We start from the raw sequence: 15,795 nt of genomic DNA, 5'->3' as shown, positions 1-15,795 counted from the left end.
GTGCCCACCTGAATGAAACGGTACCCACTTTGGGCTGTGAACTCCCCTGGGGGTTCTGGAATACCCATTCCTGGTACCTTTGTCAGTGACAAGGCAGCTCCACTCAGAGGGCTGACCTGGCACAGGTGTGGGAACCCGGGAGGCTGAGCAGTCCCTTGGCCCAGTTGCATGCTCTGTGGACAGTCCCTAGTGTCCCCCATTAAGGAGGGTAATCCATGCTGGTGCTCTGTGAAAAAAACACCAATTCCTAGAACAGTTTTAGGAGGAAGATGAAAGTGGTGAGAAAACAGTGGTGCACAAGTGTCCTGAGGAGGGACGGGGACGTGACACGCTCTGTCTGTGCTGGAGACCGCAGCCCAGGGCGCTGCAGGGCAGGAGGGGCAGGGGGACGTGACACGCTCTGCCTGTGCTGGAGACCGCAGCCCAGGGCGCTGCAGGGCAGGAGGGCTGCAGTTGGTGTCTCCAGCTTATGCTGTAATACATATTAGAAAACTGCTCATTCCAACTTTCTGAGGTTTCTTAGGAAACCATTTTACGTTCTTTCCTCCTGATGCCTTCAAGAGCACATCTCAGAACTAGGCGTGTTTTCATCATACATCTCCCAGCTCAGCCATCTGCCTTCTCGCCTGCTCACCCCTCATGCATTGAACTGCCCAGCACTGTTGATCCCTTTTGTTATCTCGGAAGGCATGTGCCAGTGAACAGGCAGTCAGGACCCACTGTGTAGTGAAGAGCTCAGTGCTGAGGCAGGAGTGAACATAAAAGAACCAGCAGGTGGACCTTTTCATCATCGGCTGTATGTTCCGCATGAACATCAGAACCCAGCACAGTAGCTGACACAGTGAAAGCCCTTGAGCCATCCAGACACGGACAGCTCAGCTGTATTCACTGTTAGGAAGACTTGGACATAAAAGGCAATTTGGAAAATTTCAGTGCCAAACAATATGAAGTCAGAAAAGAATTGAAGGGTTAACTGTAAACCACATCCTCAAAGGAGCCTAGACGATGGGGCAGAAGAGAGGAAAGTATTCATCACCAATACCATAAATCCAAAAGTTGAATATTTCTAGCCCCAAACCAGAATGTGCCTACAGGTAAATGTTAATCTTGCTTCAAAGGCAGTTACAGTACTTGATGCAGATAGGAGAGATAATGGGTCACTGGTTTATAGGTGCTAGGAAAGGTACAAACGACCCACTGTGTGGCTTCTTCAGGAACCAGATGCAGACAGGGTTGGAGGGTGTAGCTCAGTTGGTTGAATCCTGGCTTAGAACCCTGTGTTCTCTCCCCAGCACTGCATAACCCTTGGTGGTACATGCCTGTAATTGTAGCATTTGAGAAGTGAAGACAGGAGGATCAGAAGTTCAAAGCCAACATATCAAGTTCAAGGCCAGGCTAAGCCCTGTGATACCAGTCTCAACAACAACAAAAAAGAAAATCAGATGTGCAGTGTTGACTACTTTCTGTAATGTTTAGCATTTCCAGTTAACCAGAGTCCTAGGGACCTGAATATATAAATGCCTGCTCTGTCCTGGAGGACTCCCTCTAGGGCTTAGAGGGCTCAAGGCGCAAGGCTCGTTCCTCTTACCTGGCCCCTTCCTAGGAGACCACTTTGTGCAGCATGCCATGTGGCCTTGTGCCAAGGGGCATACAATAGAAGGTGTTCCCACTGTCCTGGCCTCTGAAGGACTGAAGGGTGTTTTCTGTGCTCAGGACCTGTACTCAGCCAGTGCAGTAGACATTTGTAGGACACTTTGTTTGCTAGGGAAAAAGACATTTCTCCCACTCCCTTTTCCCCGTCCACTGCCCCCTTCCACACTTCTTGCCCCTTTACACACTTACCTGCAATGGCTGGTGGCTGAGGGAGCTCCATTCACCCATGCAGACCCCTTGAGCACTGTAACCAGAAGACAGAAGCAACGGACAGCCACCTGTTCTGCCTCCTGCAGCCCCAGAGAAGATGGAAGCCGATGTTCGTGGAGGGAGCTTGCGAAGAGCTGTAGTCACGGCATTTCCAGAGCCCCCTTCGCCACCTTTGCAAATAGAGCGGAGGGGAGCTACTCTCTTGGACAGTGGGAGGGGTGACCTGGGGTTGTGTTGGCTGGAACTGTCCCCTGCGGTATAAACATGCATCATGAGTAAACCACTAGACCTCGGGTGGCACCCATGTGCCTATTGAAGATGTGAACCCCACCTTTGATCATTGTGAGGAGAGTCAACCCAAGGTTAGTTGACGTTGAGCAACCCTGGAATGGAGTTGCTAAGAATACCTGGGCCCCAAGGTGACCAAAGATATCAGGGGCTTAGAGAACCCCAGAACTTTGGTTTGCTTACCTCGGGAATTTTCCAGAAGGTTCTAACTCTTTGTTTCCCATTCTGTGGGTCTCAAAAATGTATGACAGAAAGGTTGTTGGTATTTAATATATTAAAAGCCAGATTTTTAAAGTCTTTAATGATATCACTAAATAATTTTAACATCCCAGTACAAATGAAGGCCCCAAGTTCGGGACAATGTGTGTTCATCTTTTGGGGGCCTCATTTCTGAAAATTGCAATTGCTGTCTTTAAATGAATAGTTTGGGCCTGTTTAGACACTGGGTGCCTGTCAGTGATGATCACTTCAGATCAGTGATGGACACTGCTGCTCACCAAGTTGAGTCAGGGCGATCGCTACTCTTCAGTCTTGAACCTCACAGAGAGCAAGCCATGGTTGTGGCCATCCAGCCAGCACAGTAGCTGTGCTGAGTTTTAAAGCTACGGAGACCGTGCTCCTGCTGTTTCCACATCAAGTACTTCCACTTTTCCTTGTTTTTAGGAAACAGAGTCCATTATATATAATCCAGCTGGCCTTGAACACATGGTGTAGCCCAGCCTCAGACTCGCCCTTCCTACCTCGGCCCCCCTAGTGCTGGGACTACAGCCCTCCACCACCTCCCCCTGACCCTTGTGCATTTTCTTAAAGCTTTACCTTTTGTTTCCTTCCCCAATTTGCCTTTCACTTCTGCATGTCTGTTTTTCCAAAAGTTCAAATTACCTGTGTTCTTCTCACTACCATTGTCATTCCTTTTTTTTCTTTTCTTTTCTTTTTTTTTTTTTTTTTTTTTTTCTTTTCTTTTCTTTTTTTTTTTTTTTTTCTTTTCTTTTCTTTTTTTTTTTTTTTTTGGTCTTTTTGAGACAGGGTCTCCCTGCAGCCCCAGCTGTCCTGGAACTCACTATGTAGACCAGGCTGCCTTGAACTCACAGAGATCCGCCTGCCTCTGCCTCCCGAGTGCCGGGATTGAAGGCGTGTGCCACCATGCCTGACGTGTCATTATACTTTAAAGTTTAGTTTTGGTTATATCTCTAGGGCATTTGAAGTCTGCCAAGAGGGAAAAATAATTATCAGATTGTGTACTTGATAGATAAGCTTTAAGATGATTTTCTGACTAGTCAGTGTTGTGGTGCCTGTAGTTTTTGTATGTATGAGTATAAACCATGTACGATAAGATGAAAAATGCTATTAGATAAAAGTGACTTTATAATCACAAACAACTGCTTCATTGCTGGGTAGATGGTAGTTGGGAAGGAAAGACTGTAACACCCGACGAACGTCACTGGGCCGTGAGTAATTAAAGTAGAACTCCAAAGGATCAGAAAATTAATTTACATTATTCTTAAGATTTTCCGCTGGCTTTTACTTTGTTCGTTTCACAGAACAACTTAGAGTTTAAGGACAAACAGAATGCTGGTAACTTGGACTACGATGTGACTGGGTAGTTTTAAATGAAAACAGAATTGCATCTTACTTGAGCGTTTGTTTTTGTTTTTTTTTTTACACATGGCTAATCAAAGTTAATCATTTACTCTGTGAGAATTTGAAGCAAGGCAGTGGAAGATCAGGGTCTCAATGGGAGCGAGAGGTCAGGCTTTGGCGTTCCACTGAGAGGTGCAAGTCTAGATCTGGAAAACTTCATAGAGAGCAGTGGTCAGGGACACCCGGAGGCTGGGCTGTGAGGCCTTAGGCCTGAGAAAAGTCACCTAACCATCACCCTGGGCCTCTCCCTCATCCAAACAAGGTAAAAGGGTGCCTGCCCATAGGGACCTGGGCTTCAACCAGCTGATGGCATGGAAACTGTTGGGACAGCACCTGCAAGTAACCACAGTGTCCCCGTCAGCATTCATCCCATCAGCATCCAGCTGACTTTGCCTTTAAACATGAAAATCCTCACCAGGCCTCAGGTCTCCCTGTGAATCTGAAGACTGTGGTTTGATACTTTCTCAGAGAAAGATTTGGGGATTTTTCTGAGAGACAGACAGGCACATGCACATCCATCGTTCTGTGTCCAGGGTGGGAGGAATCCCAGGAGCCACAGCATTCCTGTGCTCTTCAAAAAAGGTTGGAGAAACAGCTCAGTGGTGAAGAGCACTGGCTGGTCTTGCAGAGGACCTGGCTTCACTTCCCAGCACCCACATGGCAGCTAACAACCGTCTATAACTCCAGGTCCAGGGGATCTGACACCCTTTTCTAACATCAGCGGGCGCTGCACAACACAGGTGCACTTAGATACATGTGGGGAATACACTCATACACATAAAATAAAAATAAATATTTTTAAAAATAAAGCTGCTCATAACTGGGTTGGTGGATGTGTTATCAGTACTCTTGTGATTTGCAAACTTCTGACAAATGTCTCTGAGAGAAATGAGGAAGACGACTAGGTCTGGGGTATAAACTTGGAAAGGGATTTCTTGAAAATTTTGGTGCTCTTGAACAGTGATTGTTGGTGTTTGCAAATTGTTAAACCATGAAGCCTGTAAGATCTTGTGTTGCAGCGTGTTTTTAGCATTCTTGCATGCTAGCCTAAGTAGAAGATTAGCCTGTTTGCATGAGCCGAAGGCTGTCCTGACCAGAAGCATGTCGGGAGGCTGGTACCACCCCTTGGCTGAGCTCCTCCCCGTCCTGTCTGTGGCCTCATTCATCGTGGTACGTGTTTAACTACCTTCATCATTCACTCCACTAACCCGCCCACCACTGTTCTGTTAGTGACTTACTGACAGGGCAGGATGCAGACTCGCCTGACGTGGTGTCTTTCTGATTTCTTCAGATATTAGGTTGAAAAAGCTCATTGACGAACGGGAATGCTTACTGGAACAGGTAACCACCTTTTCGTTATTTTACAAGCTCTTGAACACGGCGCGCACAGCTCCGCGCCTCTTCCCATCCTTGCTCACTCTGGAAACTCCAGATGCCTCGTGTCTGAGAGCAGTTGCCAAGCCAAGCAGCCATACTGGCTTGATGATCTGATTGAAAGAAAACACTGCAAGTCACAGGCTTACTGAGGACTCGAAGCAATGGGGCAGGATTTGGTGCGTTCTCCGTGACCCCACCCTCGAGTGTACAGCTCCTCTCCACTGTTCGTTGCCCATGAGTTTTCTTTCCCTCCTTCTGCGTTTCCCGTAGCCGAACACGATGTCCCCCTCTAAACTTCAAGTCTTTTTCCCTTTTCTTGGTTTGATAACCCGCTACGTCCAGTTACGGTTACCCATATATGCATGGGTGCAGGGCCATCTGCTGGGGCACAAGAAGCCTAGCAGTGGGAACACCCTCAAAAAAGAATGAGTCTCCCTCCCCCAGCACCTACCAAGTTCCAATAGCTTCTTACTAAGGAGTGAGGCCTAGAGAGCACTTCCATCTATACCAGGATTTTGGCTGGTTTGCTGTTGTGCAGGTAATGACAGCTGCTGTAAGTGTGTGACAGCCATGTCATGTCATAAGGACGGCATCTCACAGCACTCCTCCCCGTCCTCCTGCTCTTACAGTCTTTCTGCCTCCTCTGTGGCATCCCCTGAACTCTGGCAGGGAGTGTTGGTAAAGATGTCCCACTTATGGCCTAACACTGAGTCTCTTCTCAGTACTTTGATCAGTTGTGTCTCTGCACTGACTCCTGCCCACCACAAAAAGCTTCTCTGACCAAGGCTGAAAGAGGCCCAGGTCTGCAGGTTACCTACAGATGTTCAGGAGGCCACATGGCTTAAGCTGTGACTTATCGCCATCACTCGCTCAGACCTCAGGAGATGCTGAACAACTGTCTTGTCTGGTCTTTCTAGTTCGCAGGATAGTTATGAAATTGCTCCTCAGCTCCTTTCCAAAGAAACTCAGTTTCTCAGATTTCCCCTTGTGGTCACGTGTTTGACGCACCTCTTACAGTCTTTCACTCGAAGTTGGATAAAGCATTAGGCACAGGAGGAGGAGTCTCTTGAAGGGCCTGTGTTCATTTAAAAACATGTATCCACTGCAATTCTATACCTGTTCCTTAAAGGCAGCATGCACCCAGTGTAGTATTTAAGTGGAGGGGGAGCAGGTACCACCTACAGGAAACCAAACATGAGGTAACAGAAGAATCTGCAGTCTGGCTGTCAGCTGCACCTTCCAACCATGTGTGTTTCTCTGTCTCTGGGAAAAGGCTAGCTCAGCGAAGGCTGGCCAGTGCCTCTGCGCCAGCCTACAGCCTGCCCAGGCTCTGAGAGGAAGCACGTGGCTTTATTGGGGACTTTATTGCTCCTGCACCCAGGGGCCTTCAGGTGGCTTCTTGGGTCTCTTGGCAAATACAGCAAAGACCCAGAACACAAAGGCTTGCCGACTCCAGTAAACACTTCAAGTATTTTTTGTGCTGTCTCTTTCTGAGTCCCTGAAGAATTTCACCCTTAGAAATTGCAGTTCACAGGAATTAGGGTAATAGCTCGGTCAGTAAAATGCTTACAATACAAGCATGAGGACCTGAGTTCAGATCCCCATCACTCAAGTAAAAGCCGGGCATGGTGGTGCACATCTTTAACATCCCAGCAGTAGAGACTTAGAGACAGGCAGATTCCTGAAGCTTAGTGACCAGCCAGTCTACCAAAGTGGATGAGCTCCAAGTTCAATGAGAGACCCTAGAAATAAGATAAAGTAAAGGTGGCCAGGGAGATGGCACATCTTTTAATCCCAGCACTCGGGAGGCAGAGGCAGGCGGATCGCTGTGAGATTGAGACCAGCCTGATCTACATAGAAAGTTCCAGGCCAGCTGGGGCTATAGGGAGACCCTGTCTATAACTAAAATAAACAAATAAATAATACAGTGGTAAGTGCTTGAGGAAGACACCCACTGTTGACCTCTGGCATGCACATGCACCCATCTGCACTCATGCATACACTCACATGAACAAAAGTAACTGTTTGGGGTTGGAGAGATGGCTCAGCAGTTGCAGAGACCCAGGTTCAGTGCCCAGCACCCACATGGTGGCTAACAGACTATCTGAAACTCCAATTCCAGGAGGTCTGATGCCCTCTTCTGGCCTCGTGTAGCATTGCATACATGGGTGCACTTACATGCAAGTAAAACACTCAAAACACATAAGATAAAAATTTACAAAATAAAAGTTAAAAAGTTTTAAGTAACTCTTCACTCAGAGTTACAAAAGAACTCATGCCTGAAATTTTAATAGTTCCCTTCCATTCAGTACATCAACGGTGCCCTTCTGATATGAGTTCTGGTCCTCAGAACCCTCATTCATTTATTTAAGTTGGTCTTTATTAAAGAGGAGAGGGTCCCTCTGGCTGGTGGCACACAGAGTAAACTGTAACCTTTTGTTGAATTCCACCTGCTTAGTCCTGTCACCCTTGCCTCTAGCACCGTGGGGTTACACTCGCAGCAAATCAGTGGCCCACTATATTCTGGGTGACAGGCTCTAAATTCAGCTTTTCAGTTTCCTTTAGAAAAGAGAAATCACCATATTTTACTGGTGGCGCTTTCAGATTAAGAAGCTGAAAGGACAGCTGGAAGGAAGACAGAAGAACAGTAAGCTAGACCGCCTGCAGTCTGAGGACGGCATCTTGGAAAACGGGACAGACCCGCATGTCATGGATCTGCAAAGTAAATGTTGACCCCTGTGTAGATGCACGCTCTTCAGTTATGCTGTTTGAAAACTCTGGCAAAGGGTGCCCAGGATCCCTTCCTGTCCCCTGAAGGCCCCTGAATCCCACAGCACAAAGACCCTTCTTGGTGGGTGGGACATGGTGGGCAGGTGGGCAGTCTGAGCGTGTAGGATGGTGGGCAGGTGGGCAGTCTGAGCATGTAGGATGAAGGTGAGCACTGATGGAAACCATGCTTGCTTTGCTAGTTTGTTTCTCCATTGCTGTGACAAAACACTGACCAATACCAAATTGGGGAGGAAAGGGTTTATTCAGCTTACATCTCCATAGTTCATCAGGGAGCCCAAGGTAGGAACTCAGGGCAGGAACCTGGAGGCAGGAGCTGGAGCACAGGCCATGGAGGAACGCTGCTTACTGGCTTGCTCCCCTGGCCCCTGCTCAGCCTGCTTTCTTATGCAACACAGGCCCACCGGCCCAGGGGTGGCACCACCCACAGTGGGCTGGGTCCTCCCACATCACTCACCAAGAAGATGCGCCTCAGACATGGCCACAGGCCAGTCCAATAGAGGCAATTCCCCAATTGAGGCTCCCTCAACCCAGGTATGTCAAGTTGACACTAAAGCTATCCAGCACAGTGGTCTTGGGATCTACTGATGTGTGGGGAAAACTGAGGTGTATTTCATGCTGGTAAACTGGAAACAGGCTGGAGGGAGATAAGATTGTGCTCTGTCCCTCTGTCATGTCTCCCTTCCACGTCTTGGGGGAGGTCTCTATCTGGCCTTGGGTCTCCTGCCTGCATATAGTATGTACAGAGCATGTTCCCCACCTGGGCTCGAGGACAGCATGTCTTGTCCAAGTCTGTGGATCCTTAAGTGAGAACCCAGATGTGTGAGAGGCTCACAGGGGAAGCGCTGATTCCCAGGACTGTTGTTTGAGTGGTCCGAGGTCCAAGAGCTTAACCTGGGCTCCTTTTCTCTTGCCCTTTAGGAGATGCCAACAGACAGATCAGCGACCTCAAATTTAAACTTGCAAAATCTGAGCAAGAGATAACCGCACTAGAACAAAATGTATGTGTGCACTCCCTAAGCAGTCCTGGCCAGTCACGTGAATGATTAGCTAGAATAGCATCTGAACAGCAAAGGGCAGAAAGCATCAAAGATTTTGAGACTCAAAAGAGGTCCTGAGGTGGGACTAGAAAGATGGCTTGGCAGTTAAGAGCACTCACCGCTCTTGCAGAGGACCAGGGTTCAGATCCCAGCAGCTATCAACCATACATAACTCCAATTCCAGGGGCTCTTCTGGCCTTTACATGCACTGTACATACATGGTACTCTTACATACATGCAAGCAAAACACTCATACACATAAAAAATAAATAAATAAAAACTTAAGGTCCTGGGGGGCGGGGCTGGGATGTGCTAGCATAAGGATCTGAGTTCAGATCCCAGGCACCCATGTTTGAAGCCAGGTGTAACAGGGAAGTCAGGTGTAGCAGAAGTGCATGATCCTTGCCCTGGAAGCAGGACCCTTGAGGCTTGCTGGCCAGCCAGTCTAGTTCATTGGCAAGCTCCAGGATTAGTGAGAGACCCTGTCTCAAAAAAGTTAGAGCAATTGAAAAAGACACCTAACATTGATCTCTGGCCTTTACACATATGAACACACATGAGGGACTAGGATAAGGCAACGAATCTCTTGAGGCATTTATTTATTTAGTCTTTTTGTTTGTTTGTTTTGGGGTTTGTTGTAGTTTGTGTAACCTTGGCTGGCCTGGAACTCCCTAGGTATCCCAGGCTGGCCTTGAACTCATAGAGATCTGCTTGACTCTGCCTCCTGAGTGCTGGGGCTAATACATGAGCCACCACGCCTGGCTATTCACTTAGTCTTTGCTATTTTTTAAGGCAGAATCCTAGATGGACGCAGGCAGATCCGAGGGCTCACTGGCAAGCCAGCTTAGCCTAAATCACTGAGCTGCAGGCCACTGAGGACCTTGTCTCAAAAAACAAGTGAATGGCTCCTGCGGAATAACACCCAGTGTTGTCCTCTGGCTCCAAATGTCTGTGCACACATGGGTACCTGCATACACATGAACACACACAGACATAAAAACACAACTGTTAAACACACTTCATGCTGGGACTTCTCCCTGCACTGTGACTGCCCTTCTCCCTAGCCTTTGTCATCCAGCCAGGCCAGCTCCCTCTAGTGAAGAAACACGGCCCTCCCACCTCTACATCCTGGACCCTGGGGGCAGCCTGTGGCCCATTCAAGTGTGAGGACAAAACGGGTGCTTTCCATCAGCTGTGGGTCTACATGGCTGGAACTTAGTGGAATTGCTGTAGTCCAGGCTGGTCTTGAATTTCTGATCCTCCTGCCTCTGCTTCCAGGATGAGGACACGCACCCTCACATCCAGCTGAAGTCTCCTTCTGCCCTTTGCTCTGTCCTTTCCCACCTACCACAGCAGCAGGCTGGGGTCCTGCCAGCACATTCTACCCCCACATTCTCCCCCACATTCTGCCTAGGCTAGTGAGCCATGGGGATCTGCCTGAGCCTGCCTCCCCAGCGCTGGTCTCACATACTCTTGCCATGATGCCCTGCTTTTTATGTGGGTTCTGGGGATAGAACTTGGGTCCTCTAATGAGTACAGCCCCATGAGAGGGTGATAAAAGCAAAGAGAGACCCACTCCTGGGACTGGGGCCAGAGAGCAAAGAAGGAATTGTCTTGGTGTCAGGACGGGGCCACTGTCAGGACAGGGCCACTCAAATCCTAGCAGATACTTTTTCCAGAACCGGAGTAATCACTGAAGTGTACGGCACTCTTAGCTGTGCCTGCGTTTCCCACTTTACTAAATCACACCCTTTGATCTCAAATACAATAAAACAAATTGCGAAAGAAACAGTTTATGAATTTATACCAATGGATTCTCCCCCCCCTCAGGTAATAAGGTTACAGAGCCAAGTATCACGTTATAAAACAGCTGCTGAAAATGCAGAAAAAGTAGAAGATGAACTTAAGGCAGAAAAGCGGAAACTCCAAAGAGAGGTAATTGTCCTAGGCTGTTTCTAGAGAAAGAATGGATTGTGACTGTTCCTCAGGGTTGGAGAGAGGATCGACCACATGTGGCTGTTCGTTGTCAGCTCTGCCTTAGCCCTCCCTCAAGTGCAAGCATCTTACCAAAGACCATCATAGCACAGATGGCTGGGACGCCTTTGAGTGTGGCACCCATAGACGTCAGGTACTATGAGATAAAGGAACAGGCAGACCCTCTAATGCCTGTGTGTCTTGTGTCACACTGGGTACTCAGGAGAATTGGGCTGGACTGGCAGTCACTGCTGTCTGAAGTGTCCTGAGAGGCTTTTAAAAAGGCTACCCACCACGCTTCCACTTTCTTTGAAAATTGCTCCTGTTTTACCTTCCTGAAGACACTTGGCAAAGTTGTTCATTTGACAAATGTTTACAGCATCCACTGGCATGGGACCGCATGCTGGGGGTGCAACCACAATATAAATTGAATCCTTATTTCTTTAAATACTCCAAACCCAGTTCTGTTTTCCATTCCTAACAGCTAGCTGGCATGTGTTCGGTCTTCCAGCATCTCATTCTGTTCACTGGTTCTCTCTCTCTCCTGGTTTCTCCCTTCATGTGTTCAGTGTTATGTGAGGTTAAGCCTGGTTGTGATCCACAGGACTCATCCAGGCCTGATCTGGGGAAATTTGCTGCCCATAGGTCTTGGTGAGGTGGGAGGTGGAATCTGCCAAGAACTCCAGCCAACCTGGTGGCAGCTGGAGTAGAAATCAAGGGGTAGCCTGTGCTCCAACACACAGCTCCATGGCCCAGTACCTGTAATGGTCCCTCCCTAGGCTACCCTTCCTTGCTGCCCACTGGCCAGGGAGCTCCACTGTTTCTGGCTCCCGGCTCCAACCTGTGACTCTTCTCTCAGACATTCACCTTTGACCTCCAGCTGCAGAGCCCTTGGTCCTGCCGCTGACACTAGGAAACCACTTCCATCAACTGGCCTAGGCTTCCCTCGGTTTGTATCTGTTGATTTGTTACACTCGCCATCTGTGAGCCCATCAGGGCCCCCAAGACAGTGAGGGTCTGGATTCTGCTCTACAGGGAGGACATTTCCACTCATGATGCCAGAACCACCAGCTCTGTGCTGGTTTTTAAAGTAAGAAATTCACACACATGAGGCTGGAGAGATGGCTCAGGGGTTAAAAGCCCAGTTAGAATCCCAGCACCCACGTGGCACCTAACAACCACCTGTAACTCCAGTTCCAGGGGATCCGACGCCCTCTTCTGACCTCCACAGGCACTGCACAACATGGGCGCACTTACATACATGCAGGCAGTACACTCATTCACATAAAAAATAATATTCACACACACGCACTCACACACGCGCACACGGTGCTCTTCGGGTTTCGGTGTGGCTCGGCTGTATTTTCCGTAGGGCTGAGTCTTGCGGCACAGAGCACGTCAGCAGGAGGACAGTAGCTCATAGCCTTTCTCCCTGCTTCCAGCTTCGCTCCGCACTGGATAAAACAGAAGAGCTGGAGGCGAGCAACGGCCACCTAGTGAAGCGACTGGAGAAGATGAAAGCCAACCGGAGCGCGCTCTTGTCGCAGCAGTGAGCTGGGCTAGCAGGCGGCTGGCCGGGGCCTCGGTGCGTCCGGGCTTCTCTGCACCGTCAGGAGCACCGTCTTCCCGGCCCCTGAGGGTCGGCTGCTGCAGAGGACACGGCTCTTGGTCCCCGGGGAGCCCGGCAGCACCACGCGCCTGTCTGCAGACCCCTGAGCCGGCGCCGACGCTCGCAGCCTGCAGCTTTCTTCCTAAGCACACGGGCCTCTCGGAGCCCCGGCGCTGACGCACAGCATCCGCTCAGGGCCACCGGTGGGGGTGACCGCGGCCAAGGGTGAGGTGGGACTTGGTTTTCTTTCGTGTCTTGCCGAAGGTCACGGAAACGTCACAGTGTTGGGACTTCTCCATGGCGGCACCTGCGTCTGAGTGACCCCTGTAGTCTCTCTTAGTCTGTGCTTTTCATACACAAAACACTGTGGAACCACAAGCCATTACCGAGCAGAACTCCTTCACTGGAAACGAGGGACAAGTCCAGACGTAAAGTGACCTTAAAAAGATTCTTCACAGGCAACAAACGAAGCTTTTCTAGGATTTTTGCATCCTTTCGGTCATAATCCTTTTTTCCAGGGTAATTAGGCAATAGCTTCACTGAAAATGACAGCTTCTCATTTGCTTTATTTAATCCTTATATTTGGAATTGAAGTTGTTAACTTCTTTTAAAGAATGTACCCACTAGGAAAATAAAAACAGTGAAAGGTTGACTTGAGCCATGGTTTTAATTTCTTCCCACTAAGAAAGATCATTGCTTGTTATATCTGTGTGGATAGGGAGTCCTTTTTTATTACATTTGTGTGTATACGTGTACATGTATGCATGGGTGGGGCACACATGTTCCACAGCTCATGTGTTGAGGTCAGAGGACAACTTGCAGGAGTCGGTTCTCCATGTGGGTCCCTAGCACCGAACTCTGGTCATCGGGCTTGGCGGGAAGCACCTTGACCTGCTAAGCCATCTCTCTGGCCCCACCTTCCATTTTTCTAAGCATATCAGATGAACTCATTTTCCCTAGGATTTTGTGGTTATTTTCAGGCAGATTCAGAGTCAGTGCACCTGGGATGAAAAATAAACTGAAGCAATAGAAGACCCAGGTAGAGACAGCTGCAGTACCCACAGCAGAAGCACAGGTCTGGCTGCTGGCTGACTTCTAATAAATCTTTGTGCGGTCATATTTCAAATGTGGTTGGTGAAGCAGACCAACCTGTCTGGAGGGGCACAAGTTCAGGGACCAGGAGTAAGAAAGCCCTCCTACCACTGAGCTAGAGGTCACAAGGGTCCACACCCCAGCCCTTTAGAGACCCGGATTACACAAGGCAATTTCACTGCGTCCCAAGTAAGCTTGTGCCTCTTTATGCCATACACTGGGGACAGACACTGGCAAGCAGGAATCCATGGGCCAGGACAAAGGAGCTGAGTTTGCTTGAGGCTTACTGGGTGACCTTCACTGCATACCAAGCACTAATTGAACAGCAAAAAGAAAGGAAGCTTGGTAGCAGTCCCTCTAGGAACGCCCCCTGACCCTGCTGGGCCAGCCTGCAGTCCCTCCAGCCACCCACACACACACACCCGCTGGGCCAGCCTGCAGTCCCTCCACATACACACACACACATACACACACACACACACACACACACACACACACCCCGCTGGGCCAGCCTGCAGTCCCTCCAGCCACACACACACACCCCGCTGGGCCAGCCTGCAGTCCCTCCAGCTACACACACACACACCCCGCTGGGCCAGCACACACACACACACACACACACACACACACACACACACACACTAGGCCAGCCTGCAGCAAAGCCATGTTATCCCACTGCTTCCTGACAGCTTCTTCCACTTTTTGTTTTTTTGTCTTTTTGAAGCTGGTCTCCCTGTAGAGTCCAGCTGTCCAGCTGTCCTGGAACTCACTATGTAGACCAGGCTGGGCTTGAACTCACAGAGATCTGCCTGCCTCTGCCTCCCAAGTGCCGGGACTACACGTATGCACCACCACACCAAGCCACTTCCATATTTTTAAAAAATTTTTTTATGTGTCCTACATGCATGTAAGTGCACCCATGGGTGCAAGGCCCACAAAGGTAAAAAGGGGTCAGATACCCTGGGACTGGAGTTACAGGCAATTTTAAGCTGTCAAGTGGCTGCTAGGAACTGAACCTGGGTCTTCTGCAGGAAGTCAGTGCTTGTAACCACTGAGCCATCCCTCTAGCTCTTCTACAACATCTTTTAATTATTTATTTAATAATCACATGATTAGAAGAAGCATTTCATTACAGAATTAACATATTCAATAACAATTTCCAGAGCAAAGATGCATCTCTTTCAAAAGTGGCTGTAAATTTTTAGGTTCACAGGTGAATAGAGTTATATAATATTGAACTCATTATAAACCCTATAAGACATAAAATTGAATGAGGTTTTAACCTTCAAAAAAGATCTCCATTTCATTTTAAAAATACTGTTTCATACAGAAAAAATCATTTTTACTGCTACTAACTTAGATGTTTGCACATGCGTCTCTAATCTCTACGTATCTGATTATTACTAGTCACAGTCAGTTACATTCGGATCCTTGGCACCTGAGTATGGATATAAAGTCATCAGGTAGATTTCAATCGTAATGTTTTTCACCTCTACAAATTAACATGAAGCAAATTTTTATGCTTATTCCTCAAATATAACTCATTTTTTTATTTGTTGATTTTTTTGCGTGTATTTCATACAGAACATCCCAATCTTATTCATCTATGTACCCACTTCCCAAATGGCACCCTCCCATAGCCTCCCCACCCCCACACTGAAGCCCATATACTCTGTCATCTCTGTTATTGTCCACTGTGTTATCAGTGCCCCCAGCTGTTCCCCAGTGCTTGTCCATCCACTGAATCTAGTCAGCCTATCTAGAGTTCCTTGTTTTAGGAAGATCAGCTCTTCCTCATCTAGCAAAAATCAGTTCTCAATATTCCTTTAGATAAGATTGGGATCTGCTGTTAATTTTCCCAGTTCTATACTGGGTTACTGTCTAGGAGTCTCTTGGGCCACTCTGGCCAACAACTCAAAAGGTGGTATCTCCTGTCTTTGTTATGTAGCGTTTAGCTATGCATATGGACTCTTAAGAAAATTATATTGACCCCTTTAATCTTGGTTATACTTTCCTTTTGGGTGTTTAAGGCCATATAGTTGGCCCAGATAAACTGATTTATTTTTACTCTTAAGGCCGTTTGAGGACCTGTTCCTCAGGGGTCACATGGGCTTGGGAAGAGCC

At 48.3% G+C, this 15,795-nt stretch overlaps 1 protein-coding gene across 9 annotated transcripts in view; it reads left to right on the top strand.

The window, feature by feature from the left end:
- Lrrfip1 (LRR binding FLII interacting protein 1) overlaps positions 1-13,229 on the top strand; it is a 151,281-nt gene extending 138,052 nt beyond the window's left edge. For 8 of the 9 annotated variants that reach the window (XM_017795744.1, XM_017795747.2, XM_017795743.2 and 5 more), the window contains 5 exons: positions 5,084-5,133; positions 7,774-7,891; positions 8,878-8,957; positions 10,827-10,931; positions 12,413-13,229. In XM_017795744.1, the coding sequence (XP_017651233.1) occupies positions 5,084-5,133; positions 7,774-7,891; positions 8,878-8,957; positions 10,827-10,931; positions 12,413-12,523 (464 nt within the window). In that variant the 3' untranslated portion in view covers positions 12,524-13,229. The remainder of the gene's footprint in view (positions 1-5,083; positions 5,134-7,773; positions 7,892-8,877; positions 8,958-10,826; positions 10,932-12,412) is intronic. The other variant, XM_029558953.1, reaches the window with a different exon arrangement.
- The last annotated feature ends 2,566 nt before the right edge of the window (positions 13,230-15,795 follow it).

This window comes from Nannospalax galili, unplaced genomic scaffold (assembly GCF_000622305.1).
Source record: "Nannospalax galili isolate Female #2095 unplaced genomic scaffold, S.galili_v1.0 scaffold149, whole genome shotgun sequence".
Lineage (NCBI taxonomy): Eukaryota > Metazoa > Chordata > Mammalia > Rodentia > Spalacidae > Nannospalax > Nannospalax galili.
The sequence above is the reverse complement of the archived record's forward strand: the minus strand, read 5'-3'. Positions and strand labels throughout refer to the sequence as shown.